Source organism: Phocoena sinus, chromosome 2, assembly GCF_008692025.1.
Source record: "Phocoena sinus isolate mPhoSin1 chromosome 2, mPhoSin1.pri, whole genome shotgun sequence".
Lineage (NCBI taxonomy): Eukaryota > Metazoa > Chordata > Mammalia > Artiodactyla > Phocoenidae > Phocoena > Phocoena sinus.
In genome coordinates, this window is record NC_045764.1 from 86,255,653 (window position 1) to 86,276,016 (window position 20,364).

A 20,364-nucleotide genomic window follows, 5' to 3' on the forward strand; every position below is an offset into this window, starting at 1 on the left:
ACAATGAATGTCATCCATGCGGTCATCTCTGGATCATTTCAGCGTGCCTTCTTTGATTTCTGAATTTTATACGGCAGAATGTTCACTCTGTCATGGATTTTCTTTTTCTACATCTCAGGACTTCCTGAGTCACTTGCCTCTCCCATGTAGTCACTGTTAAGCGTTAAATAGATTTTAATACTATCCTAAAGCTAAGCGTAAACGAAAGAAAAATCTTCTTGGGAGACGTTTATTGCCATCTACTAAAGCCCTAGAGGTAACCTTTATCTGCTGATTTGAAGCATCCAAGTCACTGTGGTCCACCTGACTATAGATAATGGTGTGAGAGACCCAGTGACAGGTCCTCTTTGTCCAAATACAGCAAAATTCATTCCTGTGGCAAACACTCCAGTGACTTATATTTCAAATTTTATTTTCTTATGCTATAATATAAAACCCATGTAAAAAAAAAAAAGGAAGTTACAGATTTAATCTAATTCCAAAATTGAGTTAACTTCTTATGCACAATGATACAGACCTTGTTTACTTCAGCATATGGAAAAATCATAATTGGTTTCTCAGAATTCCGATTATTCAGGGAGGCCCAGCTTATGTTCTCAGTGTAGAGTTTTGTGTCGGTTGCCCATTGTGTCTGGACCTACTTATTATACTTCATAGCTAAATGAATTTCTAAAAATGGGAAATGAGCATATAAATATCACTTAATTATCCTTATATTAAAAAGTGTAGACTTTTTTTTCTACTGAGCATTTGGTTCAAGAAGTCCTGGGGTTAAAATTGTACTGTCTAGAGAGACAGTTTCTAGACAGCCCTCTAAAATGTCTCTTAAGTAAATTCAAAGGAACTTGGATGATTTGCTTACAAGAGCTGTGGCAATCCATTACCACAGAAGGACTAGATGTTCTTGAGATTTAATCTGCCAGTTCTGTATCTCATGACATTAGGTAGAAATGAACTTGTATTTCTTGAGCTCTAGGTCTTGCTTTAGAAAGGCCCCTAAAAGGGGAAACTCAGATTACTCAAATTACATGTTACATATGCAGTCTTCAAGAAACTCTTGTACATATTAATTATATTAACGCAAACTTCATATTAATTGAGAAAATATTTTAAATTAGTACACATTATTTGATAACATGTTTTAAATAGTATACGTCATTTGTAAGGAGTTAAAATTATAAATGGCATCTCCTTTGAAATTCTTATTTCTGATGCTATTAAAAAAAAGCATCAGAAAGCGTAAGTGAATATCTCATTCCACAACATACTCAATTGCTTGCTGTAGGACAATATATTTGAAAATCTTCCACACGCCTTACATATAGACACTAGTGGTTTAGAATTTCTTATTCTTTCATTCGGAAAATAGTTCAGCGTTTGGTGTGTGCTGGGCTTTTAGAAGTCCAAATAAACCCACTCTTTACTTCTTCAGTAATACTTTCTAAAATGTAGAAGTTTAAAAGTCTAGATCTGTTTACAAAGTCCTATTTCTCATGGATCATCCCACATTTTTTAAAATGAGTATGACCAAGACCCTCTAACTTCCTGGGTTTAAAATGGGGTGTTGAGCTCTCCTCATTGGTCACTTATGGACTTTTCCCACATTTAATTTTCCTTGAAGACATCAATGAGTGCAAGATGATTCCCACGCTCTGCACCCATGGCAAGTGCAGAAACACCATCGGCAGCTTCAAGTGCAGGTGTGACAGTGGCTTTGCTCTGGATTCTGAAGAAAGGAACTGCACAGGTCAGTGAAGGGGCTCACCCTGGAGGGATACCCTTTGGAACTCTTGGTCTTAAACATGTTGCCACAAGGAGTAAAGCCATCCTGAGGCTCATCTGCTGCCACTTGCTGCTTTTGTGCAGACATCGATGAATGCCGCATATCTCCCGACCTCTGTGGCCGAGGCCAGTGCGTGAACACCCCCGGGGACTTCGAGTGCAAGTGTGATGAAGGCTACGAAAGTGGATTCATGATGATGAAGAACTGCATGGGTGAGTGCGTGACCGTTTGATCAGCCCAGGGAAGAAACATTCCAAGAAGCTTTGGTGACTCATCGCCTATGTCGGTTCTTCCTGCTCCCCCAGTGCGCTGGTCTCCTGACCAGTGAGTCACGCATTGGACTGTGGCAGAGGGAGACTGACATGTGGAAGGAATGAGGGAATTCATGCTCTGGGGCAGCGGGTGGCCTCGGACACCAGGTATGGGTCCCTGAGAAGTGAGTTTAACACCTGGAATAGACACCCCAGGGAAGAGAGAACAATTCAAACATAAGCTGTATTAGGGGTCACATTCTAGGGTTTCTGTTCATCAGTTTTAGCAAAGGAGATTGATTAAGATAGTTTCATTAGATCAGGTTCCCTAGCAACAGGACTGAGATGGGGGTATTTTTTGAGGGGGTGCTCTTAGGAGGAACCTGTAAGGAAGTGAGGGAAGCAGCTTAGGGCAGGGGAAGAAGAGAAGCAAGTTGTTCGACTGGATTTTAGCTTTAACCTGATCCCACAGGGGCCTTGGAGTGTGCATAGTACCCGAGGGCTGTCCCACCTCGAGGCCAGGAGGCTGAGATTTTATACTCCCACGTCAGTTCAAGCAGTTATTGGCCATGGGCAGCCCCCAGCATGGGAGCGGGGTGTAATTTCTCACCTCCCAGGCATTTCTGAGTGAGGTGGATAGCGGTTCTCCAACAAGGACACCTGTGAGCCATTAGCAGCCAGAACTCCCAGCAACTGGGCAATGAGTGCACTGGTCTGCTCGTGGGGCCCTGGCAGGACGACCACCCACAGCTTCAACAGGGGTCATTTCCACTTTGCAGATATTGACGAGTGTCAGAGAGATCCTCTGCTGTGCCGAGGAGGCGTGTGCCTAAACACTGAGGGAAGTTACCGCTGTGAATGTCCTCCTGGCCATCAGCTGTCCCCCAACATCTCAGCATGTATAGGTAAGGAGGAAGACCACTTACCTGCCGGCAGTCGTTCGGCCCACACCCCTGCCAGAGTCCGAGGCTTACGGCGGGGTGCTTGGTATTCTCATCTTCTATACAGACATCAACGAGTGTGAACTGAGTGCGCACCTCTGCCCCCACGGCCGCTGCGTGAACCTCATAGGGAAGTACCAGTGTGCCTGCAACCCCGGCTACCACTCCACCCCCGACAGGCTGTTTTGTGTTGGTAAGTTCTGTATGGTATGTTATTTATTTTCTTTAGTCTCTTTCGAGTTCTGTTTCCATCGCTAGTTACTTTTACTTAATCTTTCCTGTTTTTCTGGAGGGAAAGGTCTTCTTATGGTGGCTCACGATCTTTAGATCTCACCTCCCCCATCTGTTTAAAGAACCAATTCAGTGAAGGCTGTACAGTGTTTTAGCTCTAGCAAGTATAATTTGACCCATGCTGCTTTGACTAGTGAACGGTAGCACACGCTTTGTTTCTGCCTATGCACACCCAGGCACATCAGCCAGTGATTACTAAGTACTGCCTGAAATAAACGCAGCCTGGTGAGTGCCGGGAGGAAGACAGAAAGCTTAGGGTGTGATCTCCGCCCTTAGGTGGTTTGGAGCAGCTCAGAGATTCCAAAGAATAATTATTGGGAAGAAGACCATAGCATGTTTATAGCTTACAATGCAATAGAGGCCAAGTCTGGCAGTCCTTAAAAATGAGGTTTTGTGGGACAAGCGTTTTGCTTTGTGGCTGGCCCTTAGGAGGTTTAGTTGTGCTGGGAAGAGTGGCACAGAAAGTCCCATGGCTTTAGAGTCAAAGTGAAACTTTGTAGAAACAGCCAGTTTTTGCCTGGTTTGAGGTATACCCCACGTGGAACTGCCAAGTCTCACATGGTTTCTACCCAGAATCATAAATCAGCCCAAATTCTTCTGAAGCATGGCCCAGGACAACTCAGAACTCCAGCTCAGGTCCTTGAAAAGGACTGGAACCTCAGCCAAACTGAATGTCAAGTTTGTAACGGAATCTGTGACCCAGAGAATTTCATCAGCAGATGAGCCACGTGTGCCCACTGTTGTCACTGAGATATGTTCTAGCGCCCAGCACTTCTCCTGCACTGTGTGTGGCACACCATATGTTGTGTTCATCTAACGCCCCGACTGCAGTATAAATATTATGAAGGCAGGGAGAGTATCCATCTCATTCACTGTTAGATTCTCATCTGTAGCACATAGTAGGTGCAGTTAATAATTGTGGAAGGAACCAAACAATGCAGTGACTTGCGGTTGCCCTGGGATGCTTTTATTATTTTGTTTTGTTTTCTTTGACCCATACATACCTGGAAACTTCACACATGTGCCATCATCACAAACACAGAGGAAGGTGATATTATTTTCCTTTTTCTTAGACATCGATGAATGCAGCATAATGAACGGTGGCTGTGAGACCTTCTGCACAAACTCTGAAGGTAGCTATGAATGTAGCTGTCAGCCAGGATTCGCACTAATGCCTGACCAGAGGTCCTGCACGGGTGAGTCAGTTTTAGCTTCCTGGGAACTCTCTCACTAACGGATCCCTATGTAGAGTGGTTCAGGGCCTGGGCTTTGGAGTCAGACGGTCCTGAATTCAAATCTTTGTTTTGTCACTTTCTTGGCTGTGCGTCCTCGATGAAGATCCTTGGCATCTGACCCCTCATCTATAAAATGGGGTTCAGGTTGCCTGTGTGGAAGAGTATGTACAGCACTCGGCACAGTACCTGGCGCGTGCTCAATAAGTGGAATATACAATACATTTTCTTGATTGATCAGAGTTTTGAAGAATCTGATCTCATGGCCTATTTCAGCGCCACTCAGGGTGTGTTCCTTGGACGGGCGGCCTCAGTACCACCTGAGAAAGTGTTAGAAATGCAAAAATCTCAGGCCCCACCCCAGACCTACTGAATCAGAAATTCCTGCGGGGGGCATCTCAGTAGTCTGTTTTCACAAGCCTTCCAAGTGATTTTGGATTTGTGCTAAAATTTGAGAACTGCTGGTCTAATTTACACTGCCTGTTGTATCACATGGGCTAGAAGAGCCATGTAATCAGCCGGAGATGGGAAATGAAGTGGGTCATGTAGATTTTAATTTTGGCTCAGGTTAAGAAGACAACTTAGGTTTAGGAACCAAAGTTATTTTATTGGACCTAGTAAAATCTACATTAAAAGCCCTAGATATAAGTTTAGCTATAAAAATTAAATTTTGAAAATCTAAGCAGATGCGCTTATTTCAAGCATTTTTTACCTTAAAATATCTGTAAAACAGCAAATAATGGACATTAGGCATTTAAATTTGACAATTGGAAAAATAAGATTCATAATCATTTTTGAATGATAAATCTGTATCAGAGATAAAAGTGCCAATTAAATGGTGGTCTTTTTTTTTTTTTTTCTTGAGTTTGGACTTTACCTAAATGTTTATTACATTTTATTAAAATTTTATTACATATGTAGTACTAGTAGTAGCTAATTTATTGAACACCTAGTATGTGTTCAAGTACTTGTGTTCACAAGGACTGATGTGCATTTTTTTTTTTTAATGATGGTGTTTTAAGTGCATGTGGGCCTCCATCCTGAACTGTATGTTATAGATCTTGAAAATGGTTCTCCCCTTGTTTACCCAAGATTACCTGATGGGATAATTTATGTAAAGTGTCATTTGGATTTCAGAGCTAACAGTCTTATGCGAGCAGGCTGAGTTTACTTGACTTGGGTCACTTAACTTTTTCATCAGTGATTAATGGAACCCTATCAACAACATGCCATTGTTGGTTTTATTCTCTGCAGACATTGATGAGTGTGAAGATAACCCCAATATCTGTGATGGTGGTCAGTGTACAAACATACCTGGAGAGTACAGGTGCTTGTGTTATGATGGATTCATGGCATCTGAAGACATGAAGACTTGTGTAGGTAAGCAAAAAAGACAGAATTTTCCAATTTGCTAGTTATTCACAAGCACTGTTAAGTTACATAAAGATTTGTTTAGGTAGTGAATAGAGCCTAAGGGAAAAGTAAGAATATTTAGGAGCATAGTACGAATAATAATCCAAAGCTAGCACTCCGAAAAGCAACTTTCTTGTGACTGTGATATGATGCTCTTGTCAGAGATGTTGTATGGACTGAGCTAACCACTGGTCAACTCCAGCGACCAAAAGACATTTCTTTTATGTCTATGCATTATTTCTGTCCACTTAACCCTCCTTTTGCTGTGACTAGAGTTTAGGCTTTTAAATTGTTTGCTTAAGGCAAGCAAAACTTATTTCTGACAAGAATGCAATAAATTCTAGAATGGATTGTTTTGGAGAGTTTCTGTTGCTGTCTTCAAATCTGTCAGACTTTTTAATGTAATGTCTAATCTGCCTTTAATCCCATTTAGTATATTTTTAATCTCAGACATTGCAGTTTTCACCTCTAAAAGTTTGATTTGGGTCTTTTTTTTTGATATCTTCTGTGTCTCTACTTAATATGTCCAGTCATTTCTCTAGCTTTTTAAATTACAGGAGTACAGTTATAATAACCGTTTTAATGTCCTTGTCTACTAATTCTATCACCTGTGTCAATTCTGGATCATTTCAATAAATTGACTTTCCTCTTCATTATGGGCCATGTTTTCCTCCATCATTGAATTTTCCTCCATCCTTTTGCTTGGATGCCAGACATTATAAATTTTGCCTTACTAGGTTCTGAATATTTTTGTGTTCCTAAGCTTTATTTTGGAACATAGATATTTGGAAACAGATCGGTTCTTTCAAAGTCTTGCTTTGAAGCTTTTAAGCAGCAGTTAGGGTAGGGCTAATTTTCTCTATTGCTGAGGCAAGATCCTTCTGGACACTCTGCTCACTTCCCTGTGAATTACAAGGTTTTCCAGTCGGGCTGGTAGGAGAAGGCACAATTCTACGCCTTCTGGGAACTCTGATGATTGTTCCCTCTAATTCTTTTGGATGGTGCTTCCCCCAGATTCGAGAGTTTCTTTACACGAATATACTGATCACTACTCATCTGGGTGCTTGACTGGGACCCTCTGCAGATCTCTGGAGTTCTCTCTCCTTCTCTCTCTCTGTACATCTCTTTTCTGTCCTTTACTCAGCCCTATGAACTCTAGCTACCTTGGCATTCCCCCTCACCGCTTCGACTCATGGACATTTCCTGGTTCCATCTGTCATCCCCCTCCCTATGCCACTGCCTTAAAACTCTCCCTACACAGTCATCTGGGGCATTTGCAGAACCCACCTAGTTTGTTTCTTCTCTCAGGGATCATTGTTTTTTGTTGCCTATATCGTCCTTTCTTGTTGTTGGTATTTTAGGTGAGAAGGTAAATTTGGTTCCTGTTACTCCATCTTGGCCAGTAGCAAGAGTCTAGAGTTGAAATTTTAAAATCACATCCCATTTGTGTCTTTCAAAAACGCTTACCGAGTATTTGTGAAGTCCTAGAAATTAAAGTGAATGTCATAAAAAAAGATAATTTTTAATTTGGGGAAGAAGTGAAGTTTGTAACTCTCTGCACTAAGACTGCTAGTTTATCTATCTTTTCTTTTAAGATATGGAACTAAAATGTTGGCATCATGCAGTCTGAATTAAAATTTTCATCTTGCAACAGAATATGCTGTTTGAAAAAGTTTTCTAGACTGTCACATAAACAGGCTCTATCCCCAACCTCGAGTCAGTCAGTTTATTTGATTACTTGACCTCCTGCTTGTGGCCCAGATAAAAAGCAGGTCTGCAGGGTTAGCCTTCAATGTAGGACGCAAATGTGAATTGGGCTATGTAAATATACTTTTTTTTTTTGAGTGAAAACATTTCATCTTTTCTATTTGTTTGTCATAGTTGCTTTATCTCAGGGGGAAATTTTCAGTGATATCAAACGGTTATATGTATTAATAATATCTGTATTTTACAGATGTCAATGAATGTGATCTGAATCCAAATATCTGCCTAAGTGGAACCTGTGAAAACACTAAAGGCTCATTTATCTGCCACTGTGATATGGGATATTCAGGCAAGAAAGGAAAAACTGGCTGTACAGGTATGTTTTTACAAATTGAACAATAAAACCATAAGTGGCTAAGAGATTGCTACCATAATTATAGATTAACATAAGTTTTAAAACTTAATATTTTAATTGCATTATAAAGCATTTTGTATAGTATCTTTTCATTAACTTAGCCTGCACTTCTCTGAAATTTGTCATACTTTAGATTGGATCTAAGGTGAGGTTTCTTTCCCTTTACCTGTGAAAAAAAGGCGTATGAGATAAATTACCACCATAAAAAAATAACACTATAAATATCAACATTTTATGAGGTCAAAGTAACATTTTTATATCAAAGTAGTGAACGTGCTAACTACCAAACATATCCCTTTATTAAAGCAGACCTTTCCCAATAGCCTCTATTGCCACCCCTTTCATTTAAGGTTTTATAAGTGAAATTAATTTTTAAAGAAACACATCCTATTGTAAAGCAATTATACTCCAATAAAGATGTGGAAAAACCAACCCAACACATCGTACAATTCATATATTTCGTCAAGTCTCATCAGTCTTCTAGTTTCTTAAATTAATGTGCTTTTGTTCAATTAAGTTGCTTTAGCCCTAATTAGTCATTATTCGTGGAACTTAGCAAATCTCATGAAGTGAGAATTAAACCATTAATTTTGCTTGTTTAATCCCAATAGCACATAAGAAGGTCTTTTCACAGTACTTGTAGGAGATCATTCTGTTAAACATCAAATGGAAGCAGTCACTCTGAGTGAATGTTGTTCTTTCGAAGTGTTTAATTGACGTTTTCCTACTTGAGGCAGTGATGCTTAGGACATGGAACAATAGAGTTTTACTGTAGTTACCTATAGTAATAAAACAGATTATGGCCTATAACATAATTTAAAACATAATGGAGACCATGGTGGGCTTGAATTAGGTAACTGCATCATTTCTTTACAAATAATAGACTTTAATTTCAAAAGCCAGTTTGGCAAGCCATTGTGACTTACAACAAACGTTAAAATACTTGAAGATTGGCAGTGTGGTACCGGTACAGGTCCTTTTCTTAATGATATCAGCATTTTTCAAGAAAGTTCCCAATATATGCGTTATCATTTTAAACTGTTCAGTTATGCAAAGTTTCAAATACAGATATATACATCACCAATAAATTACTATTAGTTCCAAAATGACAGATTCTAGCCAAATCATAAAAAGCATGTAGCTAGAATGCTTTCATGCTCGCTATATTAGTCTTCCTATGAAGCACGTCTAGGGGTCCATTCTGATAAATGGCGCAGAGTTTAAAATCTCTAGTCCTCATGTGGTCTCTGGGGTACAAATGATGCTTATATCAGCATATCTGTGGTTCAAGATTTATTTTTAGCTTTCATTAAAAATATAGGACTTAGGGTAAGGGGTGTTGGTCTGGTAGTAATGCAGGGGAAAGTAGGACAGTTCTCTATTGCATTTTACCTAGTAGAGGCTAATACCGTTGTTTGGCAAGGTTGAACTCACTGCAAGTCAACCCAGAGAACCGTGATTCTTATGAAGGGAGAAGTTAATCTAATGGGACAGTCTTCATTCCCTATAAGAAAAAGATCTCTAGAATTTCATGCTCCAGATTCCCGCTAACAGAGGCATGTGCAGAGGCTGACTGTTTTCGGCCTCTTATCATGAAGAAAGCTTAAATTTTCATGCAACATTAATATCATTTTAGGTACGTGAGGAATGGTGCATGTAATGCCCTTGGCACAGTGCTTGGCATACAGTAGCTGGTCAGTAAATAGTAGCTATTGTTGTCCTTATAAAATGAGACACATAGACACAGTGTCTAGAAGCCATTTTAATTAAAACCATAACTTCTAGTCTAGCAAAATTCTGTACTTCTATTTACTGATATGCTTGAAATCAGTTTAGAGAAGGAAAATCTTACTCTGTATATTAAAAGGCTTGTTTTTCATAATTGAGTTTGCACAGATACTAAGACTATAGTGACGAGAGCTGTGTACTCCACATTAGATGAGATGACACCAGTTTTACATTAAGAACAGCAGTCTTTTAGTAAATTACATGAACAGTAACATGGATTTGAAGTCCAAGAAGTATTCTGTAGCTTTCCCCAAGGGCCAACATCCCCCTTCCCACTTTTAAATTATAGCCTAAAATGATTTTTCAATTGCCTAAAGCTCAGCTAGTACTGTAGGGAGAAGAATTGAATTTCATGGTCCTTTTGATATCATAGTAGCATGGTATGTGATATTCTCATGTAAAGGAGTAGACCTCTGGATTTTATTCCTAGTTCTTTTACTGGTTCATGAGCTTGAAGAAATCACCAGGGTGCTCCATAGTTATGCAAGTGTTCCCCTTGGGTAAGCAGCCCTGCAGTGAAGTATGGAAGGAGAGGGTGTATTAGGGCAGGAAGAAAAAGAGGTTCTCTGTAAATCCTGCTATTAACAACCAAGGGTATCACATTTGATTGGAAATGACTTACACAAACAGGAATTGGCAGCCAGTTTGGTATACTCAAAAACAAGTTTTAAAAAATCTGAGCCAAATTGGTTTTTGAATCCCATGTAACTAGGGCTCTTTTAGCCTGCTTTTCGTTTAAAATTTGTGTCACTCACAACTTAGAATACCATCAGGTTACCTTGGTGATAGTATGTTAAAGACAAGTGTTTATAATGTCCCAGGCAACTAATGTAAATAGAGATATGTATCTTGCTTAATGGGATAAGCAAGCCTTACAACAAATAACAGTGAAGAACAGACCTGGAAATATGTTTTAGTGACAGACAAGCGAAATATATCTACTTCTATTTCCGTACATATATAATATGTATACATACATATCATATGTACACATATATTTTAATGAGTACCTTGTAAAAGGAATTATAGAAATATGTATGCTACTTCATAGGGAGGAACTTTGTTTCACAAGAACTTAAAAAATGTCCTCTGGGTTCCATTACAGCTTTGTCTAAATATTTCAGCTCCCTTGTCATTACTGATTGTTTCCATTTTAACAAATAAACATGTTTTTCTCCCCCCCCCCCCCCATCACTTTAGCAGTGTTCGGAATCCACCCACTGACTTACATTCCCAGCCCACACAGATGTTAAGTGTTTCTTTTTCCTCCTTAAGCTTTGTTCAAATCGTGGATATGGCTGAGGGGAGCAATCAATTTAATGAAGGGAGAATGGACATTTTCCTGTAACCTAGAACACATCTCTTCTATCCTTGGCTTAAGGGGGCTGGATTACAGTTTTTCTGTGGCCGACACATACAAGGCTTCTGATGCCCATTCTACATAATTGTAATCAGACAACAAATTGAAAGAAGAAAAACTAGGCTGCTGCTAGGTGCCATCCTTGGTGCGTCCTGGCTTTCTCATGCTAATCTGTAAGAATGTCCCGACCATCACATGCTGGCTCGCTCAGTCAGTGAGTAAGGCATACAATTAAAATCAGGATCGTTTTCATTTAAAATAGCAGGATTGCTGGGCAACTCCGTTTCTCAATCGTTCAGCTTTTCATACAAGACATGTTGCTGTGGGTACAGTCCATGAAAGAGAATCACGTACTTCAAAACCACCAGCACTCAGTGAAAATTTGCCCTCATTTCCTTCCAGCCCCTTATCATTGCTAATTGTTCTCCACTGGCTGTTAGCCTGTGAAAACTCTGTGGGTGTTCAGTTAAATAGTCGTGGCTCAAATTTGGGTCCAAACTGAAAAATCCAAGTAGCCTTCACGTTTGGCCTCTCCATTCACCCTAACGCCCTCTTCCCCAACGCCTCACCAAGGAGATTCCACAGTGTGCCAGCCCTGCTGGACTAGGGTTCTCGTGACCGGTGCCCAGATGGCAGGAAGGCAGGCGTTTGTGTGGGTGACACAGCCTCTCCCGCCATGACTGTCAGAGGAAGCCAGAGCAGCTCAGAGCACAGTCTCTTTCTCAAATGTCAGATACAAGTGGAACACACCCAGAACCTGTGCATGGGGTCTGCTCGGACCACACCCTTAGCCTTCGCGAGAGCCATGCAAGTAGGACCTTTGAGTCTCTGTGAGGGAGCTTTGGTGGGGTGAAGGAGGTTGCAGTGTCAGCCCTAAATTTGAATTTCTTTGCTTTTCTTGGCGTGTGCTTAATCTTAAAAAGGAATTTTCTGTCTGGAGCAAACTTGTGGGGGAAAGAGAACATTTGTACAGAAAGAGATGTTCTTGGCAAGCGTGTGCTATGTTTCCCTCACATTATTGAAGAGTGGAGTGTTTGAATATGGTGTTTTTGTTTGGTTGTTTCCCTTATGGCTCAGTTTCCCCTTCTGTTTGCTTTTATAACGAAGTACAGTCTTAGGCCCAAGTCTGCCGTGGAAACAATTAATGAATAATGGTGTGTACACGCACACACACACGTGAAGAAACCTTTTATTCAGAGAATGCCTTTAGACATTATGACCAAGTCTTTCTAATTCACTTGTGACATACCGGTAGTGTAAGCCATTGAGATAATGACTTATACAAAGATTCACAAAATGGAAAATTGAATACGGGCACCTGAGTTACTCTTCCCTCCTATTCCAAAGCCCACGATACACGGCCTCTTGCAAATATAATTTATTTTCACCCTGAAAACATCGTGGTAAAACGGCAAATATTTTCTTGAATTAGAAATGTATGTTCATATACTATTCATGATAACAAAAAGGAGGGAGACTCTCCTTTTAAAAAACAATAGTTATTTTCTTAATTGCGAGATTAAATATGGAAGGTAAAAAACGCACATGAAAATAAGAGCATCTTCGGACATTAGAAAATTGAAAAGAAAAAGATGACAGGATTACTAGATTGACAGGCTACGATCACCTCTGAAAATTGTACTTAGTAGAAAAGATTAGTGAATATTTCTATAAGTCTGTTCATACCGCCAAGATTTTGAAAGCAGACCTTTAATCAGGACTTAGAATAAAGTCCTAATGTGACTAAAGAAATCAGTTTGATTAGGCAGCTGTGGCTCAAGACAAAGAGCACCAAACGGGATGGGAAACTGGGTTCCAGGTGCTTCTGGCTCTTCCCCTCACTGACCTGGGGCCCTGACAAGTTCCCATGCCTTTGGGGACCTCTGTTTCCTTCTCTGAGAAACCGAAGGTTAGGAAAGTCAAATTCTAAGGTCTTTGCACTTAGAAAATTCCTTGATTCTTTAACATCTAGAGGTTTCATCACTTAGGCAATCGAAAGTCATTGTTTCTACCTAACTCAGATCAGGACAAATAAAGGAGGGATGTTATGGCAGCACACTGCAAGAGTGGTGCTTTTTGCATCATTAACTCTGAGGGGAGTGATTATCTGAGGAAGAAAGAAGTGTCTGTGGCCCTGCCTGGGAGCCCTTAGGTCAGGCTTCCTTTCTTGAATTCCCTGCCTATTTACCACTATTATCCCTGGGCTGGCCTTCCTCCTCATTTCCTTGGAATGTGCCGTGCTCAATTAGTCCGTTGATTAAAGCTCCCAGTCACAAGTTTAAAGCTGCCTGGTATGTGCTTCCCTTGACCTGCCTTAATAACTCAGTAGGTTCATGTGGCTGCCAAGGTTACATTAAAATTCACCTACACAATACGTTTGTAACTGTAAGAACATTCTTCTAGGCGTGTTTTCATTTTATACTTATTAGTGATATTGCAAAATATTCTTGTAGGAAAAATAACGTTATTTTATTTTGTGTTTGCTCTAGAAGTTATAACAAAGCCAAAGATCTCAGGACCATTTCAGAACTTCAGATGGAACATTTGGCCAACAGCATGTTTCCAAACACTTTCAAATCAGTTAATTGGGTTTCTTAAGTAAACAAAAGGGTAAACATAAGTTGCTTGCCCAGTTTAGTTTTCATGTCACTATTCAAGCGATCACTGAAAATTCTTGCAACATTTCATATGCCAAGATTTACCTTCTTAACCTAAGTTTTATGTTAGACATTGGTTTCCATACAGAATCATCGTATCCATACTTGGGAGTTCTTGTTCTTAGTTAATGAAAAAGTTGGTTATGAGGTTAAGTGCCTGTCTTTCATTATGAAATAGATCAATTTCGGGAAATAAGGTTCTGGTACCAGTTCCAATAATGATCACCAGCTCCCTGTCTTACAGTTCAACTCAATTCTGACAACCACCTATCTGAAGATAGTGTCAGATTCCACAGGTTAAGGACTCAGTCCCATAAAACTGTCCACACTTCAGATGCCAGTGGCAAGTCTAGGTTGTCTGTTATGAGTGCTTCTGACCAGTGGGCTATAAATCAAAGGTTCCCACCACCTCCTTGAATTTGATTAATTTGCTAGAGTGGCTCACAGAACTCAAGAAACCAGTTTACTCGTTAGATGTATCAGTTTACTATAAAAGAGTATAACTCAGAACAGCCAGATGGAAGAGATGCATAGGGCAAGGTATGGGGAGATGGCACAGAGCTTCCATGCCATCTCTGAGCAAGCCATTCTCCCCAGATCCTCACTGTTCACCAACCTGGAAGCTGTCCAAACCCTATCTTTTGGGGTTTTTCTAGAGGCTTTATGACAGAGGCACGATTGATTAAATCATTGACCTTTGGTGACTGATTCAACCTATAGCCCCTCTGCTCTCCCTAGAGGTAGGGGGTGGGACTGAAAATTCCCCCTCTCTAATCATGCCTTTGGTTCTCTTGGCAACCAGCCCCCATCCTTAAGTGCTTTCCAAACGTCACCTCATTAACATAACAAAAGACACCTTTTTTCCCCCCCGCTCTTAGCACTTAGGAAATTCCAAGGGTTTTAGGAGTTCTGTGCCAGAAACAGGACAAAGACCAAATATACATACACTTCTTGTTGTAAATCACAATATCACAGGAAACAAAACATATTTTACTTTATAATTTATAGTCTCTTTTTTTTTTTATTAAATTTTATTGGAGTATAGTTGCTTCACAGCGTTGTGTTAGCTTCTACTGCACAGCAAAATGAATCGGCCATACATATATCCCCTCCCTTTTGGATTTCCCTCCCATTTAGGACACCACAGTGCATTAAGTAGAGTTCCCTGTGCTATACAGTATATTCCCCTCAGGTACCTATTTTATACATAGTATCAGTAGTGTATATGTGTCAATCCCAATTTCCTCCAACCCTGCCCCTTTCCCCCTTGGTATCCATAACATTTGTTCTCTACATACATTCTCTTCTATAATGCTTTTATATTATAGAATCTATCTTGGCTAAATTTGGAAATGGAATTTTGAAGAATGGAGAATTTTTGAGAATTTGAAGTCTTTTAGCAATGTGGCCCTAATCTGGTTCTCCCTTTACTGAAAAAATCTCTCTTGAATTGACTTGAGTTTTACAGGAAATATGCAAGAAGGCTTGGGTCCCAAAGTGCTGGCTAGAGAAAAGATAGTTCACACACTGCCTTAAGGAATATTCTCTGCAAATGCTTGAATTAGCAATACCTAAAGTAAAACTTTTATAGAAATAAAGCGTGATTAAATAATACGGTGTTTTACATTTAAGAATAAAATATATTTAGTGTATAGAATATGATTGAAAAAGTTTTCTAACATGCCAACAACATTGTATTCCTTTATATGAGATATGAAAGCGATGTGCATCATTTCTCTATAGTTGATTTAATAAAAATATTGGGAATAGAAACAAATGACCATGAGCATTAATAGGATAGAATGTTAGGCAACTCACTTTTTAAGATCTTCAGCTGGAAGGAGCTTCATTTTGTTTTGCAGTGGCTGGACACTTACATTAAAATAATGGAAAATAATTAGAGTTAACAACAACAAGTAGCAGTATGTTGTTCTTTATAAATTGAAATTTAAATCTGTTCAATTTATGTAGCTTATACATGTGGATGCTAAACCAATCTATGTTATACTGTGAGAAATGTGAAAGCAAGTCAACTTTGGAATATTGCTAAGTTATTTAAAAGACCCAAAAGGCATCTTTGCTAAACTTTGTTTAAACCACTGGTTATTTTTCCAGACATCAATGAATGTGAAATTGGAGCCCACAACTGCGACAGACATGCTGTATGTACCAACACGGCAGGAAGCTTCAAATGTAGCTGCAGCCCCGGGTGGATTGGAGATGGCATTAAGTGCACTGGTGGGTTGGAAAATAACAAACTGCTTCTCATGAACTGCATGGATTATAAATATGAAAATATCAGCTCTGTAAAGAAAAATTTAATTTGTGTTTTACTGATTTTAAATGTCACATTTTCTGTTCATAATGATGTGTGACCTCTTTCCTTAAGATCTGGACGAGTGCTCCAATGGAACCCACATGTGCAGCCAACATGCAGACTGCAAGAATACCATGGGCTCTTACCGCTGCCTCTGCAAGGAAGGATACACAGGCGATGGCTTCACTTGTACAGGTAGGCTCGTGTTGGAAACAGCTGTGTAAACGGCAGTCAGAAAAGCAAGGTGCTCGACGTCTTTCAAACCATCAGTTCTCTTCTGAAGGCTGGGTCAGTTACAGACAACTTGGAACAGAATATATTGGTTATTTGAAACGACGTTCCTGTGGAATGGAAATTTGTAGCCGACGCAATTAGGGAGACCTCAGAAACTAAATATATATATTTACATAGATGTATATATAGTTATATAGCTGATATATGTGTCACTGTATGTAATGATGTCATGAGTTTAAAATAAATCACACTTCCTTTCATAACCCTTAGCCTTTATATTTTTGTGCCTGTTTCTCACTGCTGACTTGTTTTCCGTATTAAAACCAAGTGTGAACTTGCTGGAGGAACCTATGTGAGGAAAAGAAATTAGACATTCTGGATCAGATCAACAGCATATATTTTTCTTCCCCTTGCCATCGTTGTTATCATTCCACATTAGTATAAGTAAGAATTTCATAACTGCTTTGAAAGGAATTCATTCACTTCCAGTTTTACAATATATTAATGACATTTTCTTCTCAGGGCTAATGAATCGTCATAGAATTAATGTGAGCTATTACATACATTTAAATATGTATGATTAGAAACATGATTATAAAAAAATGATATATACACTTATCATGACCATGTATATACAGACAGCACTTTTTAAGTCAGGGCATTGGTATTAAATAAGATATTGAGGTACATTTTTCATTGGCCGTTAGGTAGCATAGAAGCCCATAGGACCTGAAGCATCAGTTTATCCCGAGTACTCTGCTCACAAGAAGTCATTTAAACGTAAAAGGGGCTGAGGGCCAGTAAGTGATTTATCTGGATCTTGTTTTAGCTCACTAAAAGTTTTATCATACTTGAAACTGTTTTTGCTTAACCCAGTTCTGAAGTTCTGTCATCATAAACTTCCCATTGCTTTTTAGAAAATATTCCAAGTTTCATGTACCAGGCATGTGTGGTTCATGTGTTTGATGTTTAACACCTGTGCTTAGTAGCAAAACTCAGAAGAGATTAAGCAGGAATTTTTGGTCTCCTCTGTAGGTGCTCTTCTAGGTCTTTTGCTGCCCATCTGAGCAGAGCCTGAAGCTGGAGAATCAGGCACAACCGTGACGTGTTATTTCCTGTCATGGACGTGTCCTCACCTTGATGATCCTGCTTGCAAAAGTCTTAGTGTGAATGATCTGTTTGACTTACTACCCATTAGAGATAATTCAGCATTCAGGATTCTGTATCTGAACCCCATGTTGACTATATATTCAATGTTAGTATTCAAAAGAGAAAATTGAGTTTAATGTGTCAAGTAGAAATTATGATGAAATACCGCTTACCCTCAGGAAGCTGACAATTATAAAAGTTGTTGGACCTGAGGAATCAGAAAACTCCTAACTAAGGAAGAGTGACTTGTGTTTCTTTCTGGCTGTAGATCTTGATGAGTGCTCTGAGAATCTGAATCTGTGTGGCAATGGCCAGTGCCTAAACGCCCCAGGAGGATATCGCTGTGAATGTGACATGGGCTTTGTGCCCAGTGCTGACGGGAAAGCCTGTGAAGGTAAGTGATGGGCAAGCTGCCGGGGGGCCTTGCAGGGCCTGATGAGATCAGGTTATTTAAACATTCCTGATGCCTTTCATTTGTTTGGTTTTTACACCAAGTTGTGTTTTGGCTTCCCATCTAACCTGGTCAGTTCAGTTTGTGGAGAGATTGGGTCTCCAGCTGGACCATTGCTCTTTGTGTAGAGAAAATCTCATCTATTTGGCCATAAGCTGCACATCCATCCTTGGCCAGATGATTTGCAAGAGTACACCCATCAGTCATAGGAGAATGGGGATAACCACGTCAATGCAACATATCCATCCCCACTGCTGGTGGAAAGAGCTCAAAGCGCTGGTGCCCTGATAGTGAAGAATTCTTTTCAAATATGGAAACACAGCTTTTAATTTCTGCTATGGTTTTGTTTCTAGAAATAAAGGCTTTCAAATAACAGCAGAGTGGATAGTCTTGTCTGTAGGTAGAACAATGTCCTGGCTGTGTCTCACATGGTCTCCAAATATCTAATACGTATGAACATGGAACAGTCTTTCGCAAATCCACTTAGTAAGGAGCCCCTAGGGATGATCCCATATGTCAAGATGTCTCTCAGCGTAAGGCTCCATCTTCCTGAGAAGTGTTGGTCAGACAGGAAGAGTCCTGAGAGCCCGGTGGCTGAGGATGGATCCCACTAAGAAACACAAGATTCTTCTCTTTACCCACACTTGTCAAATTTAAGCTCGTTATCCCTCATTGAGAAGAATTAGTGACCACAGTGAACTGAAAAAATTTCAGTAGAAATAAACACATGGTAACGATTGACAGTAGAGGTCTAAACAAGACCCTGATTAATGTCTTAACTAATCGTTGTTGCTTGTTACTAGGACACTAACTCAAAGTCAGTCTTGAGCTGTGACATGTATACTAATTCCCTCATATAGTTCTATGTAAATACTTTTCTTTGTTATGGAACCATTGGATGTTCTTTATACAGTTTATATGAAATAGGCAGAGTTTGATATAAAATTCCTCTGAGGCAAGAAACTAATTATGCTCTTGATCATGTGCCTGATGCCTTGTTTACTTCTGTTAACTGTGAACATCCAAGGAAAACAGGTAGTGTGCCACCTCTGGGAGCAGAAATAGGCACAGTGAAAGTTTTGCTTCCCCTAATGCTATAAGGGAATGTTTTGTTTGTTTGTTTGTTCTTAATATAAATCATCACTGGCAGAGTGGTCATGGCTATTAAAAGCCAGTCTCAAGGCTGCAGACGTGCCTGCCTGCCAATTACACAATCAGCGTGTTAATGTGAGGCAGGGACAGAGGCCTGGAAAAAGCCTCCGCGGTTTTTAGATCTCCATCAACAACTGCAAACACACACCATGGTACTAGGAACACAGAGGACTGTCAAAACTGATGATAAAAGTTACCACAAAGCCTTTGTGGTTCTTAAAATGTTAACTCACAACAAAAACAGTGAACGTATAGATAAGAACAACCAAAGAATTTAGTCTAAGTTGGCCTGTTTGGCTCTTACCGAGGGGGAGCTACGTAAAACACCATAATGAGATACATATACACAAAATGCTTAGCCCACTGTTTGGCATGTAATAGGGGCTGAGAAAAGGGAAGTTCTCACCTAGGAGACTTCCTTACAGATGACAGATATCTGAAAGTCTACAGGAGAAGGATCTAGGTCGATGTCAGAGGGTCTTCATTTTCTTAATAGTAACATCATTTGCCTAATTACATTAGGCAGTTTCTTTAGCAAAAAAATAATTTAATTTCTCCCCCCTTTCCTCCTTTCCCAAGATATTGACGAGTGCTCTCTTCCAAACATTTGCGTTTTTGGAACCTGCCACAACCTCCCTGGCCTGTTCCGCTGTGAGTGTGAGATCGGCTACGAACTGGACAGAAGCGGGGGGAACTGCACAGGTAAGGCATCCATTTGCATGGAAATCTGCTCCCAGGCGTCCCAGGGGACCCAGCTGTTGGGGCCTTGCAGGATGGCACGGGGATATTCGCAGAGTCACAAAAGAAAAGCAGGGATGAAGAAGCATTAGGAATCACAGAATAAATTTCTTCAGACCTGGAACTGATTAGATATGAGCATGCAGAGGAAAAAGTTGAAGAGAGTTGAAGGTGCAGAGTTAGTAGCCTAGAATCAAGCTCATGGTTACAGAGGCATGTTCCGGGCTTGCCGTTCCTTCTCTCCTTGGGCACATTTTTGGAGAGTTTCCTTTTGAAGGCTGTGCCCTGGGATCATGGGTTTTGCCTTGAACTTCTCTGCTGAGACACCCACTCCTTCCGAGCCCTGGCCTGTTGGTGGTGACCAGAGAAGGCGGTACCTAGAAGTCAACCGCCCATTTCTAGTGTGTCGATCATTTTCTTGTAGAGCAAAGAACTCTTCAGGAACATTAAAAAAAAAAAATTAGAAAAGCCGTAGCAGGCACTCTGTA

At 40.1% G+C, this 20,364-nt stretch overlaps 1 protein-coding gene across 2 annotated transcripts in view; it reads left to right on the forward strand.

Moving 5' to 3' along the window:
• FBN1 (fibrillin 1) overlaps positions 1-20,364 on the forward strand; it is a 275,481-nt gene that overhangs the window by 171,502 nt on the left and 83,615 nt on the right. For both annotated transcript variants that reach the window (XM_032624190.1, XM_032624189.1), the window contains exons 26-36: positions 1,622-1,747; positions 1,867-1,995; positions 2,814-2,939; positions 3,043-3,168; positions 4,340-4,462; positions 5,753-5,878; positions 7,866-7,991; positions 15,951-16,073; positions 16,225-16,347; positions 17,804-17,929; positions 19,718-19,840. In XM_032624190.1, coding sequence (XP_032480081.1) covers positions 1,622-1,747; positions 1,867-1,995; positions 2,814-2,939; positions 3,043-3,168; positions 4,340-4,462; positions 5,753-5,878; positions 7,866-7,991; positions 15,951-16,073; positions 16,225-16,347; positions 17,804-17,929; positions 19,718-19,840 — 1,377 coding nt within the window. The remainder of the gene's footprint in view (positions 1-1,621; positions 1,748-1,866; positions 1,996-2,813; positions 2,940-3,042; positions 3,169-4,339; positions 4,463-5,752; positions 5,879-7,865; positions 7,992-15,950; positions 16,074-16,224; positions 16,348-17,803; positions 17,930-19,717; positions 19,841-20,364) is intronic.